Consider the following 22182-nt stretch of genomic DNA (forward strand, 5'->3'; position numbering starts at 1 on the left):
GGAACCTAACAGAGACGCAGCGGGAGATGCCTTAGACAACCGTTGGCCTATGTTAAAGGAGGAGATAGGATAAACCCCCCCCCCCCCAGCCAGAGGTCTTATTCATCAGGGACCAAACAGAAGAAAACTGACCGAAATACAGAGGGACTACCTGAACTTGTCCGTTGCAAAACGTTTTGCTACATTGTGCACTAATGAATACGACCCAGCATAACCTGTCCCTTGGTGATACTAGGCCTAATGACTGACTGGTTGTGCTATTCATTCAAGTTTCAATGTCATGTGCACAAGTAACAGTGACATGCCTTTCTTGCAAGCTCTAAACCCAACAATGCAAGAAATCAATATCAATGTAGTACAAATAAAAGGTAGAGCAAAAACACACGAGAAATAGAACATGAGAATGCAAGAAGCTATAAACAGGATCAGTTCCAATACCATATTCACAATGTGCAGTTAGTGTAATGGAGTGATAGAGGTAGATATGTATAGCGGTAAGGTGACTAGGCATCAGGACATACGACAAACAAAGTAGTAGCAGCGTATTTGATGAATGTGTAGAGTCAGTATAAATGTGTGGGCATGTGCGTGAGAAAATTAAGTGAGTGGGGGGGGGGGGGGGGGGGTTGGAGTGTCAGTGTGCGTGAGTAGGGTTCTGTGAATGCGCACAAAGACAGAAATTATTTCTATTTTTTGCACTAACACAAGAGATGAGGAAGGGAAGTAAGAAGTATGGACCCCACACAGTGAGGAGCCTGGCTGCCGGTGCTGCTACAGCGTATCAGCTGTACTGTATTGTTATTCAACCCCCACAACTTCACGACTGACTCTCCCACTTCTGCAGCATCACTTCAAATCAAACAGGTTCACTAGAATGGCATGCCATCGCCTCCCACATGCACAGTGGGGAAAGAGCACTCCAGTAGTAGGCTACACAGAGAGTGTCGAATGCAACTAGATGCTGCTATGTGTACTGAAAAGGTATGTAAGAATGCTGCAAAGCCGACTGAACTGCTATGTTAAGGACTGCTTTGTGTTGCATTGAGAAATTTAGAACACCTAGGCTAGAGAAACATTGAAATTAACATCTGCAATGTTATGAATCCACATCTGCAATTATGACAAAACGTCAAAAGGAAATAAGGAAGACACACATTTTGGAGAAGCAACATGAACAGATGCCAAATGAATTTGGAGTGATTGTATCTTTGGCTCAGAGTCTGTAGATGAGATTTCATAAATCCAATTGTAAGTAAGCAAAATGCATTTTCTCTTCCTCAATTACATCATGCAAGTAGCTAGGCTAGGAGGGGACAGAGTGGACTGGATGGGCTCCAGCAGAGCACTTCAACACAAAGACAGCACAAGTACCCTAGTGGCAGTGGCCAAGTCGCCAACATGGTGACAGAGGGGGACCCTGGTAACAAACAGAAACTTGTTGCATTGAGCGTGCAATATTTGGCCGGGACTCATCATGATTGGTCAGGAGTAGTGTTGAACTGACCACTGGTGTGACCCTTAGGGAGCCTGTTGTTACGGTGCTACTTTGCATTCTACGAAGAAATTGCCTGGAGGTGCAACCCTCCAACAAACTCCATTGTACAGTGCTCTTTTGCAGACCAGCGTGCCTTACACAATGATTAAGAGCTATATGTAAAGTCTGCAACCACGAGACCTACCATCATAAAATACAACACAAATAATGACACTGCACAAAATTCAGATGAGTAATTTACTATGTGTGCTGTTCTGTACACAGGGGAGGAGGGGTTAAACATTTATCATATAAAACAATGCAGTGGTGGAGAAAGTACCAATTGTCATACTCAAGTAAAAGTTCCCCTGTAAAACCGTACTTGAGTAAAAGTTTTAAAAAGTTTTAAATATACTTAAGTATCAAAAGTAAATGTAATTGCTATATTTACCTACAGTGAGGGAAAAAAGTATTTGATCCCCTGATGATTTTGTACGTTTTCCCACTGACAAAGAAATGATCAGTTTATAATTTTAAATGGTAGGTTTATTTGAATAGTGAAAGACAGAATAACAACAACAAAATCCAGAAAAACGCATGTCAAAAATTTTATAAATTGATTTGCATTTTAATGAGGGAAATAAGTATTTGACCCCCTCTCAATCAGAAATATTTCTGGCTCCAAGGTGTCTTTTATACAGGTAACGAGCTGAGATTAGGAGCACACTCTTAAAGGGAGTGCTCCTAATCTCAGCTTGTTACCTGTATAAAAGACACCTGTCCACAGAAGCAATCAATCAATCAGATTCCAAACTCTCCACCATGGCCAAGACCAAAAAGCTCTCCAAGGATGTCAGGGACAAGATTGTAGACCTACACAAGGTTGGAATGGGCTACAAGACCATCGCCAAGCAGCTTGGTGAGAAGGTGACAACAGTTGGTGCGATTATTCGCAAATGGAAGAAACACAAAATAACTGTCAATCTCCCTCGGCCTGGGGCTCCATGCAAGATCTCACCTCGTGGAGTTGCAATGATCATGAGAGCGGTGGGGAATCCGCCCAGAACTACACGGGAGGATCTTGTCAATGATGTCAAGGCAGCTGGGACCATAGTCACCAAGAAAACAATTGGTAACCCACTACGCTGTGAAGGACTGAAATCCTGCAGCGCCCGCAAGGTCCCCCTGCTCAAGAAAGCACATATACATGCCCGTCTGTAGTTTGCCAATGAACATCTGAATGATTCAGAGGACAACTGGGTAAAAGTGTTGTGGTCAGATGAGACCAAAATGGAGCTCTTTGGCATCAACTCAACTCGCCATCTTTGGAGGAGGAGGAATGCTGCCTATGACCCAAAGAACACCACCCCCACCATCAAACATGGAGGTCGAAACATTATGGTTTGGGGGTGTTTTTCTGCAAAGGGGACAGGACAACTTCACCGCATCAAAGGGACGATGGACGGGGCCATGTACCGTCAAATCTTGGGTGAGAACCTCCTTCCCTCAGCCAGGGCATTGAAAATGGGTCGTGGATGAGTATTCCAGCATGACAATGACCCAAAACACACGGCCAAGGCAACAAAGGAGTGGCTCAAGAAGAAGCACATTAAGGTCCTGGAGTGGCCTAGCCAGTCTCCAGACCTTAATCCCATAGAAAATCTGTGGAGGGAGCTGAAGGTTCGAGTTGCCAAACGTCAGCCTCAACCTTAATGACTTGGAGTAGATCTGCAGAGGAGTGGGACAAAATCCCTCCTGAGATGTGTGCAAACCTGGTGGCCAACTACAAGAAACGTCTGACCTCCGATTGCCAACAAGGGTTTTGCCACCAAGTACTAAGTCATGTTTTGCAGAGGGGTCAAATACTTATTTCCCTCATTAAAATGCAAATCAATTTATAACATTTTTGAAAATTGTTTTTCTGGAATTTTGTTATTCTGACTCACTGTTCAAATAAACCTACCATTAAAATTATAGACTGATAATTTCTTTGTCAGTGGGCAAACATACAAAATCAGCAGGGGATCAAATACTTTTTTCCCTCACTAAGTATCACACAAAAAACAAATCACATTCCTTATGTTAAGCAAACCAGATGGCATGATTCTCTTGTTTTTTAAATTTACGGATCGCCAGAGGCACACTCCAACACTCAGATATAATTTACAAACAAAGCATGTGTTCAGTGAGTCCGCCAGATCAGATAGAGTAGGGATAACCAGGGATTTTCTCTTTAAGTACGTGAATTAGACCGTTTTCCTGTCCTGCTAAGGATTCAAAATGTAACGAGTACTTTTGGGTGTCAGTGAAAATGTATGGAGTAAAAGTACATTATCTCCTTCAGAAATGTAATGATGTAAAAGTAAAATTAGTCAAAAATATAAATAGTAAAGTAATGTACAGATACCCCCCCCAAAAAACACTTAAGTAGTACTTTGAAGTATTTTTACAACACTGAAACCATGTGGAAGCAGAAAGGTCTTAAGGAGAACATAGCTCGCTAGGCAAATCAAAGCATTTCATTCATACAGTGAATTTACTCTCCCTGCTCATGCCTCACGTCGCTCCCTTTCAACCTGGGGTCTCTATTTTTACTTAACACAACACACTAGGCTAATTGTGTGTTGAGATCAAGTACATTTAAATCAGGGAGTGCAAAATCCCTGATTTACAAACCACCTTGCATTCCAAATGACTACTCATTATGTGATCAAGATTAGTGATTCTGCACATTGCCTTCCCAAACTGATCCCCTTAAATACGCTGTATGACCTCCACACAGCGTCACATAATGCATTTCAGTGGTGGTAAGCCAACATACCTCCCGTTGCTTGGTTTCTGGACACTCGGAGTGCAGAGTGAGGGTGGCCCCCTCGATGTTGCGAGGCATTGCCATGGACCCCGGGTTGATGATGAACTGGATCTGGTCGGGCGAGATGGTGTGATGCACGTATCCCTGCGACATACCATCCTGGTCGCCCATGAAGGTCATAGAGCCCTCCTCCTCCTCCTCCTCCTCGTCCAGGTCCCCGTCGACTAGGAAAGTGCCCCCGTCGTCATCCCCCACGCAGTGTCCATGGTCCTCCTCTCCCTCCTCGTCCAGCCGGATGGGGTCCTGCTCGATGAGCACCGTAGTGCGGTCGTAGACGCGTGAGCCCGAGGGTGCCGACATCAGGTCGTCGTCGTCTTTGTCGTCGTCGTAGTGCGCCATCTTGTCTTCATCGTTGTTATCGCGCTCGAGGCGGTCCACCTCCAAAAACATGGAGGCCTCCGTGCGAGGGCCACGCTCACTCATGGTCCCGGCTGGGCTGGCCGCCTCTGGTGGGTGAGTGTGCGCAGAGGACGGCGTGCTCACTTGTTCCTGCACAGAGGAGGATAGACAGGAAAGTGTGAGGGCGGTGGCTTTGATGAGTCGTGCTGTGCCACTTCAAAGTCAATGTGTTCATTTTAAATGCAGGGAAGCGAGTGCTGACCTACCCTTCTCTAAATTTCTAAACAATTCTGTTTACAGAAACAATCTCTCTGCTTGCTACATCTTGACCCATTGAAGTAAAGAATATAACAAATGAGTCCTTGCAATTAAAGTACCTAGAGCCTAGCTTCATTCAGTGACCTGGGCTAACCCTGTAGCTATTTGGCTAAATGGGGAAGGCCTATGTGACTCCCAAGCAAATACTGTAAACAGGAAATTTGAGGGGGAAACAAAAATGCATTGACACTTGAGGCTAATATTTCCACCTTCCAAGAGCAGAATATAGATACTTGGAAATATATTTGGTGGAGTATTGCAAAGATAGGTAAGTGGGACAATGCAGAGCAGTTATTTTTAATCCAAAGACAAGAGTGGAACATTTGCTATTGAAGACAACACCTGGCTATATTGAGAATGCAGCTAGAGAAGATAACTGAACAGTTCTCTGGCAGTGCCAGTTAAAAGCCACCAAATCTATAGCCTGAAGTTTGGTTACAAAAGTGGTATAGTGTAGGCTACTCGTCATCTTCAAACATGCCATGCAAAGCATCATATCCATTTGTCTAAGGTGGACAGTTATACCTATTCCCTAACGCTGGAGTGAAATAAAACTAATCTATTCACTACGATGCATTGGAGTAAGGTCTAGATGTAGCTATAAATGGATTTAGGCTAATTCATGCAACAAATTCCATGAGTATGACAGTTACATGGGAAGATTTGAGTCCTTTCCTTTAAGCGGTCAGTTCAACTGCAAAGGCTACTCATATTTTATGGAGAAAAATGTGTCAGAGTGGCTTACAAATAGCAAATAAATCCAATAACAGCCACATGGACCTCTATACCAGGAACTCAATACCAGGCAGTGTAAGGAAGGCACTAAAAATTGTCAGACTCCAGCCACCCAAGTCAGAATGTTCTCTCTGCTACCGCATGAGAAGCTGCACCGATGCACAACATACGTAAGCAACAAGATCCTGAACAGCTTCTACCCCCAATCCACAAGACAGCTAAATACTGTAGTTAGTTAAATAGTCAACCAAATAGTTACCAAGAGTATCTGCATTGACCCTTTTTGCACCAACTTTTTAGAATCATCACATACGCTGTTGATACAGTTTATGATCTATCCTGTTGCTTAGTCACTTTATCCCTAGCTATATGTACATTTCTACCTTCTATTACCTTGCACATGGACTTGGCTATATACACAGGGTACCAGTCCCAAGTTATCGTTACTCATTGTTTATTTATTCTTTGTGTTATTATTCTTTTATTATTTCTGCTCTGTATTGTTAGGAAGGTTCGTAAGTAAGCATTTTACCATTAGTCTACATGTTGTTTACGAAGCATGTGACAAATAACATTCGATTTGGATTAATTTGAATGGTGTAGAATGGTCTATGTTCCTAGACACTAACCATCTTGACACCCATGGAGTTCTAGAACGTTCTGATTTCGTTTGACAGCAGTGATTTATCGTGGAAAATAGGCATGTTTGAGATCAATTGACACCCTTGACCATGAAGCATTGAGATTTATTTTAAACTGCAAAACCCTTACGCACCACTGCACTTTCATATACCAGGGTTGGCTGGCCTTCTCTAGTCAATGGTAAACTTTTATTTACAAAGCCATTTTGGGTTTACAGCCATTTTATTCACAGGACTTAATCATACTAACTGTTCCAAATTGCTTTTATGAACTCTGCGCCATCTGCTTGGAACGCCGTGCAAAATACTTTTCAACTGGTAGAACTTATCCCGATTGGTGTTTTTAAATCATTGATTAAGTATTTTGAGGCTGATTCCCTGACCTGTCAATGTTTTAAAATGTGCTGTTTAATGAATTCTGTGTTGTTTTTTACTAGATTACCTGTCGTTTTTCATTTTCTGTCTGTAATTGTGTAATGACTTGGTGCTGCCCATATTGGCCAGGAATTTAAATGAGCCCTTCCTGGTTAAATACATTTTTTTAAACCTTAGCTAGGATTACACCAAAGCTTTTTACAAACACTTTCAGGAGACAAGTTAAAGATGTCATGTCACACTCATCTGTGATTTCGCCTTTTGACTAAAGGCTTAAGACAGCGCGACCACATAACTAATAGCTAACGTTAGTTCGTGCAGTTGTGAATAGTTGTAATTATTTGGCAAGGTAGCTAACGTTGGGTGGGCAGCTAACTTTAGAGTTGCAAGGACAACCAACTTCCATCCTGATAACGTTCGTAATAACTAGGTAACGTTAGTTAAATAAAAAACAACCAGCTGTCAATAGTTAACTAGTTGACTTCGATCGACATGACAGTTCAATTAACTAGCTGGTTAGCCAACGTTAATATGCAAACGTAAATGTCTCGCTAGTTGAACACTTTTACATAGCATGTTAACTAAAAGGAAAACATGACAGCTAGTTTTTTTGACAATGCAACGGTATTTCGCAAACGTTAGCTTTAAAGATAATGTGCGGGTTGAAAATGTCAAGCTAGCTAACGTTAATCAACGTTTCAGACTAACGTTTGCTATAATACTAAAGAACGCGTTCACGATAAGCATCTACCAAGCATACAGTGTAAAACAACAAGCAGGGTGTCTTACGCTTAAGATATCGAACGTTACTAGCTAACTAGTTAGGCAACGTTATTAGTTAACGCTAGCTACAAATCTGTGAACTAACGTAGTGCTAGCTAGCCAGCCAGCTAACGTTAGCTTGACTGGCTGTCTGTCGATAAATCTCCCGTCAAAACAGATACATTGAAGTAAAAGTTACAGGGCTCCACTAGAAACATATATACAAGACAGAAACCATTTACCCGTGCAGCGCAAATGCCGACTTGGTTTATGTTTCGGGTAGCTTAGCACTTTCTTCCCATCCCCTCCCTAGTGATACCATGATTAAATAGAAACGTCATATTTCAGCCTACCCCTCGTGTTGTATTCTGGGAAATATACCCCTCCCATGTACACTAGTACCCCTATAATGAAATCGAAACTACTCAAATTAAATATACAATTTAGAATAATGCAAAGCTACAAATCATTTGATTTGTAATTCCCAATCAATACTAACAGCAAAAGGACAAATGTGACAGACAGTGGGTTTATTAAATTCCAAAACAAACTTTTTCCATTTGCTTGCTAAATGGGAAAGAAACATGAAAAAGCCAAACCACAACTGTTTGAAATACTTTCATATATAAAACGATCCACTGTTTTGCCTTCACAAAATAGCAAATTTCTTTTCTTTAAATAAACTGGTAAATATACATTAAAAATTGTCAGTTTACTACAGCTACTCAGTGACAGAATATTAGCTGTGCATCAACAGCATACAGGTTAAACATTGCTTGTCAAAACATAGTTGATTTCAAATCAAAGGAGAGTAGGCCTAAACAATTGGACTGACTGGATATATACAAAGAGCCATCTATATGAATAGGAACTTATTACAAATACAGAGCTGTACATTAAACGAAAATAGTGTCTAAAAGACACAGCAGGAGCACCCTCTTCTATTCAGGAGAGGTCCTGGACTAGGAAATGCTGAAAGAACTCTTGGGTCTTCCTCTTCTCTGCAAGGTCCTGCTTCGTGGGTGACCTCAGTAGCAAGGCAGCAAAAATGGTGGCTGTGAGGGATGACACAGGGCACAATGTCAATAACATAACAATTACTAACTGGCACTTGATGTAAGATTAAATTAGGTTCACTTTTTTAAATATTATGCATCATAAACACAATTAAAAGGAGAACATTGAAAAAGGAACTAAATCCAAAATCTGACCCAGCATTATTACAGCCAATATTGTAGCTTTTGCTAGTTTTGTATTACTAGGCTATATTTTCAACTAAGTAAATAAATGATAACTGATTGCCCTAAGTGAAAAAGAAAGAAAAAAACAACATACGCACAGTATCACAGCACAGAAAGACTACTATGGCCTTCGGAATATAAAACCCCAACAAGCTTCCATAACCATTTGCATGCAGTGGAATAATCAGGCATTTATCACAACAGTCCTTGGTCTTATTGTTGTATTGCTTCATTGCATATTGTGACATATGGAAACCAACAAATAGGAAAGCTTATTACGGCTTCTGATCTTAAACTTGCACTGCTCGACTTATGTAAATGTTAACATTGAACCTCTTGGGTACTGGCCAAGAAGACCATGAAGTTTAGTTTTAACCCGTTCAAAACACATTCAGTCAATTGTTTGTGTGTTTGATAAGAATGCAAAATGTGTTACACATTTTTCCATTTCACCTTACCTAAAATATTGACATCCAGGCTATTGTGTGTAGAATGCTTCAACAACTCACGGAGAAAAGCCGCTATATAGTTAAACACGTTTTTATGGCACTGAGGTAACAAGGATACAACCTGAGGATGAAGAAAAACATCACTCAATACCATAGACAAGTTAAAACACGAGAGCAAGTCACAGCCAATTCCCCACAACTGGGTTGGGTTCATTATGGCGCAACAGAAAATGTTGTCCCTCCCCATTTCAGAACAAGACCTAGTACAGTAGACAATCATTACATACAGAATATCCTACTATAGGGGCACTGAGACAAGTAATGTCTACTTTAAAGAGTGAGTTGAATTGGTACTGACCTTTTTACACTGACTGGTGTTGGAGCAGCACTCCAGGCACTGCTGGTACAGGGAGAAGGGGACCACAGGCTCAGGGAGGGCATCAAGGAAGATGAGCAGTGCTTCTGCCACAGAGTGGTTACTGCCAGCTAGGGGTCAACCCGGGTCAAGGGGCATCAACCACTTCAAAAATAAAAAAGTAGACACTAAGACTTAATTTATCCAGGGTTGTGTCCATTAAGGCTCAAAATGGACAACTTTTACAAAATTAAATGAAACGAGTGTTTCTTATTGGACATGTCCAGGTAGTCCTTCCCTGTTTCGGGCCATTTTTCTTCCGTTTAATGCCTAATGAACACAACCCAGGTGTATATCAGTTGTTAAGGATACGGAGCGAGTCTGGCATGCCAGTGTCAAGACAATCCCTTATCTCCACAAATTCACTGCGGAGCCCAGGTTGTTGAAATAGTTCCCCCTAAAAATAGAGGCAAAAGGTTATAGAGTTGTACTGTAAACACATAACTTCAAAGCACACAGAAAAGTAGCCGGCAGGGATCAGGAGAACTGCATTCATGTCAATATTGTAGAGTATTATGCATTTCAATTTTTTTATGAATCAACTAATAAATATATTTATTTGGCCCTTAACATTCAGCCACTTCTGTTGAGTCATTCCAGCCTGTTGGTGGTTGCCAGAGACACAGAAAGTTTCCAAATGTTCCTATTTTCAATCCGCTGGGTTGCTGTGGTGAAAGAGACTAATATGTCTGCACACAGCTGGGAGGACGCCAAAAGCTGCCCAACTCACTTTGAATTCTTTGATGCTGTGCAACTAACTGCGAAAGGGGAGGTAAGTAGCAAAAGGTACTAGCCAACATCCTTGAAAACTAGAGTATTGTCAAGAAACTAATGCCTGATTCCGACCCGAGCTGTACTGGTTCAGATTTATTTATCTTTTTCATCCTCCCACCCAGGCAGCAACAACTATTGTGGAGGCATAGTACAGCTCAGGGCCATTACAGCTCAGGGCCCATTTTCCCAATATTTTTGATTTATTTAACTATGCAAGTCGGTTAAGCACAAATTCTTATTTACAATGACAGCCTACATGTAAAATGTTCAATCTTACCTTAACATTAGAATTATTCCACAATACTGACAACAGATCAGCCCCTAGAGAGATATCACCTTATGGCTACAAATATTGAGGCAGCATATTCTAATCCTTACCCTATAATCACAGATTCATTTGGCACATCATTGCACATGTTACAAATCATGAAATATATTGAGGAAAAATTTACAGAGTGTAGCCTATCAATAGATCTCAATTGACTGAGCATGAAATTGATTTCAATATGTTTGAAATATAAAGGGCTATATAGTCTATAGGTCTACTGTAGGCCTATTCATTATTTAATGCAATCTCAGTTTTCATTTGAAGCATCTTTTTATCTTTTTCTTGTTCAGTTGTAAAGACATTGGCAACTTTGTATTTCAGAGAGACAGAAAAACAGCTTGATTCTATGTTTAGCGGAGATCTTCTGTGTATAAAGTGAGGGGCAAAAACAGCATCCAATGACACACCTAGCTGTTCTAGGTTTGGCTCAGTAGTGCGAAAATGGTAAAGGATTTCAGTCCTGACCTGTTTAGGAGCATTACGGTATAGGTGGTCCACCATCTGCCATATCTCTTTAGGGATATCCAGGGGCTTATCGATGATTAAAGTTCTGGTCTCATCACCTGACAACGTCTTTAGAAAGAAGAAAAAAAGTGACATTTTAGTGAAATGGGTTTAAATCCTTTACCTAACCTTTATTGAACAACATGTCATTAGAGGACAATGTGCTGTAGCTATTTATGCTGCCTGTATTAATAACTAGCGAGCCATAGACAAAGAAATATATGCATTTAAAAAAATGGTGAGACATCTTTGGGCTTCTTTATTCTCAGAATCTATCATCTTTTCATCTGGTCAATTTTAGAATAACACTGATTGAAGATCAAACAAAAAAGCAGAAGTTTCTGAGGAGGGTTGCTCTAGCGTACACGACAGCATGCTGTTTTGCAACACTAATGACCCTGTAGATATTCCCCCCTGGCAACAGTGTGTTCTGGGCCAATGGGTGATTTGATTCCCTGTTTGGAAACCCACTTCACACAAAAAATCTCCTATTTGGTTCATTTGGGGGAATTTTGACTGCAGCTAGTTCAAGATTTGCACTTCCTGGTTTTTAGATAACTGATAACAAAATCATACAAAAATTATGAGCAGGACAGAATCCCCCCAGAGCACTTTCACATTTAATTGTTTTTATTCTGGGCAAGGCTTTTCATACAAAACAGCCTTGAAGAGTGGGACATTTCCAGGCCACGGTCAGCTGATTCTTCACCCTTCTCCCAACATGTGAAATATGGAGTATGCAAGTGCACAATGGTGGATACTCCCTTCAGCCAATGCTTAGGTTACACCAATATAATACTTTTAAATCCACGATGGGGAATGTACCAGACCACAGCACACTTTTGGAGAAGTGTGAAGAATGGGAAAGCAGCCTTCTGAGTCAGACTGCACCTGGATCGTATTCACTCAGAACCATGAATTTGTCCAATAAGAAACGCATATTTTTCCTTAACATCGCAAAATATATATACAATAGTGAACACACTCCTTGCTGGCTATACTGAACTCACCAGCTCCCGGATGGTCTCCAGGGGGATTTCCTGGATGGGGTCCCTCAGTTGGCACAGGGTCTGGATGGACGAGCCGAAGCAGCTGGGCAGGTAGTTGCCCAACACAGAGAGAAAGTAGTCCTTTCCCCGATCCAGGTGGAGCACCAGTATGTCTTCGATTTGCTGGTGGCCTGCGTTGAGCTCCGTGGCGGTGGAGCGGTTCACAAACACCTCCAGGTCAATGTCCACGTTCCCACCTTGGTGAACAGTGCATGGACGGGATCAGGTATATTTCAATGATTTATCAATGGAGGAACATTTCAGAAAAGAACCAATTCCTTATTATCAGTTCCCTGAGACACAGATGAACAGGGTTGTGTTCATTTGGGATCAAATGAAAGAAAACTCCACTGACAAACTGAAGAAGGGACTACTTGGACATGTCCAATAAGAAACACAAATGATTCAGTTTCAAAACGTTTGAAAATGTTTTCTGTTGCGTGACCTAATGAACATGATCATGCTCTATGTAAATGTTCTGTGTGGAAACTTGTTGACAAATGGTGCTGATGAACCACAAGCAAAGGTTGTACTGTACACTAAGCATTACTAACTGCAATTGAATGTGTGAAGGGAATCCTATTAATTTATAGCTGCATCACTACATTGACAATTACAGAACTAAATGAGACAAACAGTAAAAAAAAATAAACTATCAGCAAGACCCAGAGAGGCAAAGAGCACTGAGGCACATCCACCACTCCTTCCATCCTAAGCCTTGAGATATCGCCATTATTTACAAGTCTCACGTGCTAGACAGATCTGAAATTGCTTCCCTGCCATTAAATACTGAGTTGAGAAAATGCCTCTATCAATTGCAGTCACAGGGAAAACTCAAATCTATCATTCAGTCAGAACAGAGCTATGATGTGGTCTCTCACGTCATAGGTCATAGAGCTCATGACATTATGTCTAACATAGCGGGGAGGCCAGGTGCTTACATAAATTAAATATCCATTCCTGAATGTAAGTCTTAGACCCTGTTCTAATACTTCAGAAATGCCATCTGACCTTCCTTGAAGTACTCACTGATCTGAATTACGTAATGGGGTGGCAACCTTGCTTTCACACAGCCAAACTCTAGATCTGGGGCTGTATGTATCAGATGTTTTAGAGTAGGAGTGATAATGTAGGATCAGTTTTACATTTGAGAGAACAATGATCCTAGATGAGCACTTCTACTCTGACATACTTGATACACACCTTCATATAAATGCTTACCTCAAGAAAACACAGAAGAAAGAATAGGGCCATAAGTCCTGCTATACTCACCCTGAGCGATGAAGCCCTCGGCCGGGTTGGCGGTGAGCCAGGGCTTGCAGTAGGTGCGCTCATCCAGCTTCTGGATGAACTCAAACTGGCACGGGACCTGCCCGTCGTTGTGGAGGGTCAGAGTCTCTGCCTGGTGCTGCATGAACTTCACATCTATGAAGTGGAACTGGGGAGGGAGAGTGATTTGGATTAGGTTACACAGGTAGGGAGTAGGGGTGTGAAAATCACAGCGTTGATTACAGAAATGATTACAGTTGATATGCAGCCATTGTCAATGGTAGGGGATGTCGGCTTCAATATCCTAAATGGCATATCTAGAACCAGACTACAAGATGTCAGGTCGAAAAACCGCTACGGCCCTGATGGAGAAATTGCAAAATAATTGCTCTGCAAGTGCATGCACAAAGTGCATGCTCTCAAACACCATACGTGGCATTAACAACAGATTGTTGGACGTCTATGAACACACTGTCATACATCACTGCAACGAGCAGTGGGACATGATCTACGTACTGACAACATGGAGAGGCACACAACATAGAACTTAAAATTACATTAATACCATTGTGAGGGGGACAGCAGTAAGGCAAGTGCCGTCTGGTAGGGTTTCCTCTAGTTAACACAGTCAAACTTGGCTATAGCGTAAAAATTCATGAAAACCTAACGTACGGTTAGGATTAGACTAAGGTTAGCAATGTGGTTAGGGTTAGGTTTAAAATCACATTTTAAGAAGATCAATTGCAGAAATAGGCTTTATAACTTTGTGGCTGTGGTAACTAGTGACGACCAGTATTCACCAACTACTTCTCTCAGAGTTCAGTGTGTCAAATCGGAGGGTCTGTTGTCCGGGCCTCTGGCAGTCTATGCGGGTGCCACTAGGTTAAATTCTTGGACCGACTCTCTTCTCTTTATGCATCAATGATGTCGCTCTTGCTGCTGGTGAGTCTCTGATCCACCTCTACGCAGACGACACCATTCTGTATACTTCTGGTCCTTCTTTGGACACTGTTAACAACCCTCCAGGCGAGCTTCAATGCCATACAACTCTCCTTCCGTGGCCTCCAATTGCTCTTAAATACAAGTAAATCTAAATGCATGCTCTTCAACCAATCGCTACCTGCACAACATCACTACTCTGGACGGCTCTGACTTAGAATATGTTGACAAATATCTAGGTGTCTGGTTAGACTATACACTCTCCTTCCAGACTCACATCAAACATCTCCAATCCAAAGTTAAATCTAGAAATGGCTTCCTATTTCGCAACAAAGCATCCTTCACTCATGCTGCCAAACATACCCTTGTAAAACTGACCATCCTACCAATCCTCGACTTCGGCGATGTCATTTACAAAATAGCCTCCAATACCCTACTCAATAAATTGGATGCAGTCTATCACAGTGCCATCCGTTTTGTCACCAAAGCCCCATATTACTACCCACAATTGCGACCTGTATGCTCTCGTTGGCTGGCCCTTGCTTCATACTCATCGCCAAACCCACTGGCTCCAGGTCATCTACAAGACCCTGCTAGGTAAAGTCCCCCCTTATCTCAGCTCGCTGGTCACCATAGCAGCTCCCACCTGTAGCACACGCTCCAGCAGGTATATCTCTTCTGTCACCCCCCAAACCAATTCTTCCTTTGGCTGCCTCTCCTTCCAGTTCTCTGCTGCCAATGACTGGAACGAACTACAAAAATCTCTGAAACTGGAAACACTAATCTCCCTCAATAGCTTTAAGCACCAGCTGTCAGAGCAGCTCACAGATTACTGCACCTGTACATAGCCCATCTATAATTTAGCCCAAACAACTACCTCTTTCCCTACTGTATTTATTTTGCTTCTTTGCACCCCATTATTTATCTCTACTTTGCACATTCTTCCACTACAAATCAACCATTCCAGTGTTTTACTTACTATATTGTATTTACTTCGCCACCATGGCCTTTGTTTTTTGCCTTTACCTCACATTGTATATAGACTTATTTTTCTACTGTATTATTGACTGTATGTTTGTTTTACTCCATGTGTAACTCTGTGTTGTTCTGTGTGTCGAACTGCTTTGCTTTATCTTGGCCAGGTCGCAATTGTAAATGAGAACTTCTTAACTTGCCGACCTGGTTAAATAAAGCTGAAATATTTTTTTATTTTTTAAATGTAGGAATTCCAGGACTGCATTGCGGTTATACACAGAACCACATCTGAATTGTGAAATCACGTCATTCTATTTTTTTTTTACATTTAAAGTGAAATTTTTTTTACGTGCAGTTTAAATGTTAAGAAAAATATGTAAAAATTGTACATGTTGCACAGACGTTCTCCCTCAATTTTACTCCTGTTCGTAAAGAGCAGAGCTCAATTGATAAGCGTCGTTCACAAGGTTCTGCTGCTGTCAATGTTCACTGATAATGTTGCATTGTGCATTATGAAAGACCAGAGAAATGTTAACATATTCTTCATCTTTAACAATTCACAGTAGAATCACTCACCTCTCGCCTGGACAGCGTTACAGACGGAATGCACTCGTTCTCCATCTTGTCCAGCGAGCGCACAATTTCCTCAAATGTATTTTTGTAAGACTCTTCATTCACCAGCTTGATCTGAAGAAACAGCAGAGAAGGGAGGTTAAAACACAGATGAATAGGGGAAACAAGAGGCATATCATTATTTTAACATTGCAAAAAATGCCATGCAACAGAATATCTAGAATTAGAATCCGAATACTTGTTATGAATGGATAAATGAAATGCTCAAAAGCACAATTCTAAAAGTTGTCTGAACTCTAAATATATGGCTCTGGGGGAAACTCAGACTGGTCACAAGGATAAAAAAACAAATAAAAAAAACACACACTTCCACTATGGAATTCCCATATTTGGTCAAGATGAAACTCTTCCCACCACTTTGCTTGCTCTGCCCCATAGTGTGACTAAGATTGTTCAGATGGGCCTTTTACAATCTTGGGTTATCTATAAGAATCTTTGGTTATGACTCCCCAGGCTAAACCAACCAAAACCTCATGGTCTCTAAGAGGTCAAAGGACAGATGGTGGAAACTAATTCTCACCCCCATCTCCAGCAGGGAGCTGACTGGCTTGTGGTCGCTGGTCTTCAGGTCCATGTGACTCTGGTAGTGCAGCTGCCGCACATTCTTGCCTCGCCACAGGATCCGATCACACCACGCCGGCACGCGACACTTTTCACTGAGGGCGTGAAACATGAAACCAAGACATTTCGGAGACAAATTCTACGCAATAAGATAAGAGTTTTGTAATACATTATTCTGCAGCTATAATGCTTTAAAATGTATTATAAGAATGTATGAGCCTTTGTAATGCATTATAAAATCAGGCTTATGATATATTCTGTCTCCCTATGTATCAATATTCCAACTCAAAACGCCTTAGACTCATTATGCGACAACCATAAGACATTATACATGTTCTTACGATGCATTATAAGTGGCATTATAATGCAATATATCTGCAGGCTTTTAGTTAAGTGGTATTGTTTTCTCCTTTGCCTTTATAGAAATACTAGACATTTAGAGAGGAGAAGTTACCTTGTGTCCCATTGGTCGGAGCCAGTGTCGTATTTGTAAGTGGGCAGGAAGTCGATTTCTCCCTCCACAAAGCCCACGAAAACAGCCTTCTCATCGATCTGCCTCTTCAGCTGAGGACCACAGAGCCACAACAAGACATCGTGACAATTACCACACTCATCAGGGTGTAATGTGACTGGCACTGAACACAGAGATTAGCAGTCTTATTCATTAGGGCATACTGTAGCAAAACGTTTTGCAACGGAGAATTTGTGTTTCTGATTGGACAATTTCAGGTTGTCCCTCTCTGTTTCAGATCAGTTTTCTTCAGTTTGGAGCCTAATAAATTTGACACTGGGAACAATGTTGTGGAACTTCCAGATATTACATAGAACAAACCTGCCCGTCTGACAGAGTAAGGAATCATGACATTTCGATCTGCAATGTTCTACAACATTTGCCAACTAAACGCACCCTAGAAGTAGACATTTAAATGGCTTGAAGTTAAGCGGCTTGAGATTACCTACCTGGTCATAACTGTGCAGAGTTTCAAAATCCTTCTTGGCGATTAAGTCCTTCACATCGTCAACGTCAAGGTCACTTAGCCTGTAGTTGAGATCTCCCAGCCATAGGACCACACTGTAAGCAAGGAAAAGATGATGCCTTGAGAATATGGAAAATCATAGAAATATAACTACTCTTCTATAATTCTATTTCAATACGGAAAATGGTGGCCGGTGGCTTTGCATGTGGTTCTAGAACTCATCCCATTCTACAACTGCATCAAAACACTGCATTCATTTCAAATGTTCACCTAAGACATAAAGTTATGTGAAATTGGCAAGATGCACTGGTCTTGTGATCAAAGGTTTACATAATACATTCGCTATTTTGTTTCCTTGAGAGAATGTCACCATGCCGGAATAAATACAAAAGCATGGTGTTTCACCACAACTACCAAATCCAGGGTCCTGTTCATTAGGCACAAAATAACAAACAAAAACAACAGACTGAAAAGGCAGGAATTATCTGGACTCGTCCAATAAGAAAACCCCTTTTTGTTTTCCTTTGCAAAATATTTTCAATGTGTGCCCAATGAATACGACCCAAAACATATCCAATAAGAAACGCTCATTTAAATGTTTTGGCCCTAATGAACACAACCCCGAAAAGTGGAAATACTGTTTTGTACTAAAGACTTGTTCATACTTGTGCTTCATGATGGTGAGTGGGACCAGCGAGGGGTCGTGCTGGTGGAAAAGCAGCCTACTGCAGATGTCCTTGTAGTCCTGGTTGCGCCTTTCGTACTCCTCGATGTGGGCGGCCAGGTGGGAGTTGACCACACAGATGTCAGAGTTGTGGAAGCGGAAGCGGATGGCCACAGCACCTTTGTTTCCCTGAGGTGAGAGGTTTGTAAAACATTTTATATTATGTGCCCTTATAGAACAAACCATTTCCCTGCTGCATCATGAAAAGTGGCACAATCAGTACAGTTTCAGAAAAAGCTTTGTTTATCTAGCAGTGGATACGATCACATGCAACTTCAAATACAACTAGTGCAAGTTATATCACAAATAGACCTAGATAAAGGCAGAAGAATAATCAACCTGTTGAACATAGCTATAGCCATCAGTCTTGTGTGTTTTCACGGTCATCACTCACTCACTGTTAAGTTTGTCAAGGTCCCGACTTTAGCGTTAGCTATCCTGCTACAGAGCTTGTACCGGGATGCGCTCGCATCACCCGAACTTGACATCTGTTTGTATACAAAAAAATTGCTCTATGAACAATAGGAAATCCAATGCGTTTTCCAAACATACCTGGGTTCCATGTCTGGTGTATTTGAGTGAGAAAAACTGGTTTTCTGAACCCTGGTAAAAAGCCGAGTTTGTAGGTAGAAGGGGTTGTAGTGCAATAGAACTCCTTATCCAACTGTCAAATGGAAGCTAAATGAAACTAGTGGACGCCAGCCAACATCCTGCTCTAAACTGCTAAGCAATTGATTACAACCCGCTTAGCGGCCAAGGATATGTACTCCTACCATCCCTCACGCCACCTACCATTCTACCCATGATGCCGGTGCCCACGGTCTCTGCCTCCATCTCAGAGATGTGCTTGGCGTGCTCATTCCTCACGTAAAACAGCAGCATGATGCCCACCAGACGAACCAGTTTCACCTGTAGGGATACACAGCGGTCATGGGTCACAGACAGAACAAATACATTGATCAAGCATTTGCTATTAGCCTGATCCTGGATGTGTTTGTGCTGTTTACGAAACACCTAAGGTCATTCAGGTAGTGTTAGCGGAAGGGGTAACCAAGAGGACCGCAGTGAAGTGGCATACAGGACAATGCAATATTGTTCATGCCAATACTGCAGGAGCAAAAATGCTAAATTGCTAACAGTCAGATTGTTCCACATTCAATCCTGTCAAGAATATAAACCGAAGTAGGATATAACCCAACATTACCATATTAATGTGAAACCAGCCATTTCACAGATTCTTTCCCTATGCTATGTCAATTACGAAGCGACCAAGTGTGCTAAATTCACACCAGTGACAGAGGACTGACAAATGACACGTCATTTACAACCCTTTGAAAAGAGGAAGAAGCAGTTGGTGTGGAGTCGGCAATTTATAAAAAGGGGAAATAGGTCTAGATAAAAAGAAGATTGAAAAAGAGAAGCTCATGTACAAGCTTTCACCAGGTTAACAAAACCACACTTTACAGTATAAAAGGGAAGCAAATAAGTCATTACAACATTGTACCACTTTGCTTTGGAAACATCTGTAGTACAGCGACACTCAATTGTACCAACTGTGACTACATGCATCCTTCCTTACTCACTGACATCCATGTGTTTGGATAAGTGAAAGGAATATTAGCACCCCACTTCTTTTACCAATCCACCCCTCTCATATCGGTGAATATTTGATTTTAAGGAAGGATGTGTTTTTGGCATATTCAAACAGGGCCTTAGTTATAAAAAAAGAAACATGTATGTAACCTTCCCCACAGTCACATTAGGGTGACTCCTATTTCTCCCCTTCTCTGCTGTCTATCACAGCCTCCTGGTTTCAGCCAATCAGTGTGGCCGAATGGACAAAGCAAAGTGGTATGATGTTGTAATGACTTATTCAAAACTGTAATATCTTATGCTTCACGGAGAAGTGGCTGATCGACGACACTATCAACATACAGCTGGCTGGTTATACGCTGCAACGGCAGGATAGAACAGCGGCGTCTGGTAAGACAAGGGGCGGCGGACTATGTATTTTTGTAAATAACAGCTGGTACACGATATCTAAGTCTCAAGCTATTGTCTCGCCTGAGGTAGAGTATCTCATGATAAACTGTAGACCACACTACCTACCTAGAGTGTTTTCATCTGTTTTTCGTAGCTGTTTACATACCACCACAGTCAGAGGCTGGCACTAAGACCACATTGAATAAGCTGTATTCCACCATAAGCAAGAAAACGCTCACCCAAAAATGGCGCTCGTAGTAGCCGGGGACTTAAATGCAGGGAAACTTAAATCCGCTTTACCAAATTTCAAACAGCATGTTAAATGTGCAACCAGAAAATTAAAAAAACAACTCTGGACTATCTTTACTCCACACAGAGACGCATACAAAGTAGGAGGTCGACCGATTTTTCAAAGCCGATACCGATTATTGGAGGACCCAAAAAAAAGCCGATACCGATTAATCAGCCAATTAATTTATTTATCTTTGTAATAATGACAATTACAACAATACTGAATGAAAACTTATATTTTAACTTAATATAATACATCTATTTAGTTGCAAATAAATAATTAAACACGTTCAATTTGGTTTAAATAATGCAAAAACAGTGTTGGAGAAGAAAGTAAAAGTGCAATATGTGCCATGTAAAAAAGCTAACGGTTAAGTTCCTTGCTCAGAACATATGAAAGCTGGTGGTACAATATTCCCAGTTAATAAGTTTTAGGTTGTAGTTAATATAGGAATTATGACGCGCCGACTACATCTCTCTATACCATTTGTATTTCGTATAACTTTGACTATTGGATGTTCTTATAGGCACTTTAGGATTGCCAGCCTAATCTTGGGAGTTGATAGGCTTGAAGTCATAAACAGTGCTGTGCCTCAAGCATTGCTAAGAGCTGCTGGCATACGCAGTAAAGCTATGTTTGAATGAATGCTTACGAGCCTGCTGCTGCCTACCACCACTCAGTCAGACTGCTCTATCAAATCGTAGACTTAATTATAATAAAAACAGAAATACGAGCTTTCGGTCATTAATATGGTCAAATCCGGAAACTATCATTTCAAAAACAGTGAAAAAAATCAGTGAAATATGGAACTGCTCCGTATTTTATCAAACGGATGGCAACCCTAAGTCTGAAGGTTGTGCAATGTAACAGCAATATTTAATGCCATGTCATAATTAGATAAAATTCTGGCAAATGAGTTAAGTTCGCAACGAGCCAGGCGGCTCAAACTGAACGCAAGAGAACTGACAATTTCCCTAGTTAATATTGCCTGCTAACATGAATTTCTTTTAACTAAATATCCAGGTTTAAAAATATTCTTTGTATTGATTTTAAGAAAGGCATTGATGTTTATGGTTAGGTACATTTGTGAAATGATTGTGCTTTTTGTACGCAAATGCGTTTTTGTTAAATCATCACCCGTTTGGCGAAGTTGAAGTAGGCTGTGATTCGATAAATTAACAGGCATTAACATTAACATTGATTATATGCAACACAGGACAAGCTAGTTAACTACACATGGCTGATGATATTACTAGATTAACCCAGTGATTACGTGAAGATGTTTTTTTTTTTTTATAAGAAAAGTTTAACGCTAGCTAGCAACTTACCGTGGCTCCTAGCAACCACAAGGTCCTTTTGACGCTGCACTCTCGTAACAGGTGGTCAAGCCTGCCACGCAGTTTCCTCGTGGATTGGATTGTAAATCGGCCATAATCGGCTTCCAAAAAGGCAGATTACCGATTGTTATGAAAACTTGAAATCGGCCATGCCGATTAAATCGGTCGACCTCGCCCTCCATTTGGCAAATCTGACCATAATTCTATCCTCCCGAT

General features: G+C 41.2%; 2 protein-coding genes across 3 annotated transcripts in view; both read right to left on the reverse strand.

The window, feature by feature from the left end:
* Positions 1-7865, reverse strand: part of LOC109902161 (metal regulatory transcription factor 1-like) — a 29398-nt gene extending 21533 nt beyond the window's left edge. The window contains exons 1-2 of the mRNA XM_020498285.2: positions 7759-7865; positions 4296-4835 (exon numbers count right to left, since the gene is read on the reverse strand). Coding sequence (XP_020353874.1) covers positions 4296-4769 — 474 coding nt within the window. The 5' untranslated portion in view covers positions 4770-4835; positions 7759-7865. The remainder of the gene's footprint in view (positions 1-4295; positions 4836-7758) is intronic.
* A 164-nt stretch (positions 7866-8029) lies between these two features.
* Positions 8030-22182, reverse strand: part of LOC109902160 (type II inositol 1,4,5-trisphosphate 5-phosphatase-like) — a 37312-nt gene continuing 23159 nt past the window's right edge. Inside the window, exons 11-23 of one of the 2 annotated variants that reach the window (XM_031786582.1) lie at positions 19147-19263; positions 18296-18483; positions 17614-17725; positions 17108-17217; positions 16613-16748; positions 16036-16146; positions 13549-13714; positions 12238-12473; positions 11189-11296; positions 9934-10018; positions 9565-9692; positions 9216-9327; positions 8030-8571 (exon numbers count right to left, since the gene is read on the reverse strand). In XM_031786582.1, the coding sequence (XP_031642442.1) occupies positions 8462-8571; positions 9216-9327; positions 9565-9692; positions 9934-10018; positions 11189-11296; positions 12238-12473; positions 13549-13714; positions 16036-16146; positions 16613-16748; positions 17108-17217; positions 17614-17725; positions 18296-18483; positions 19147-19263 (1719 nt within the window). In that variant the 3' untranslated portion in view covers positions 8030-8461. The remainder of the gene's footprint in view (positions 8572-9215; positions 9328-9564; positions 9693-9933; positions 10019-11188; positions 11297-12237; positions 12474-13548; positions 13715-16035; positions 16147-16612; positions 16749-17107; positions 17218-17613; positions 17726-18295; positions 18484-19146; positions 19264-22182) is intronic. The other variant, XM_020498284.2, reaches the window with a different exon arrangement.

The sequence above is a fragment of the Oncorhynchus kisutch genome, linkage group LG13 (assembly GCF_002021735.2).
Source record: "Oncorhynchus kisutch isolate 150728-3 linkage group LG13, Okis_V2, whole genome shotgun sequence".
NCBI lineage: Eukaryota > Metazoa > Chordata > Actinopteri > Salmoniformes > Salmonidae > Oncorhynchus > Oncorhynchus kisutch.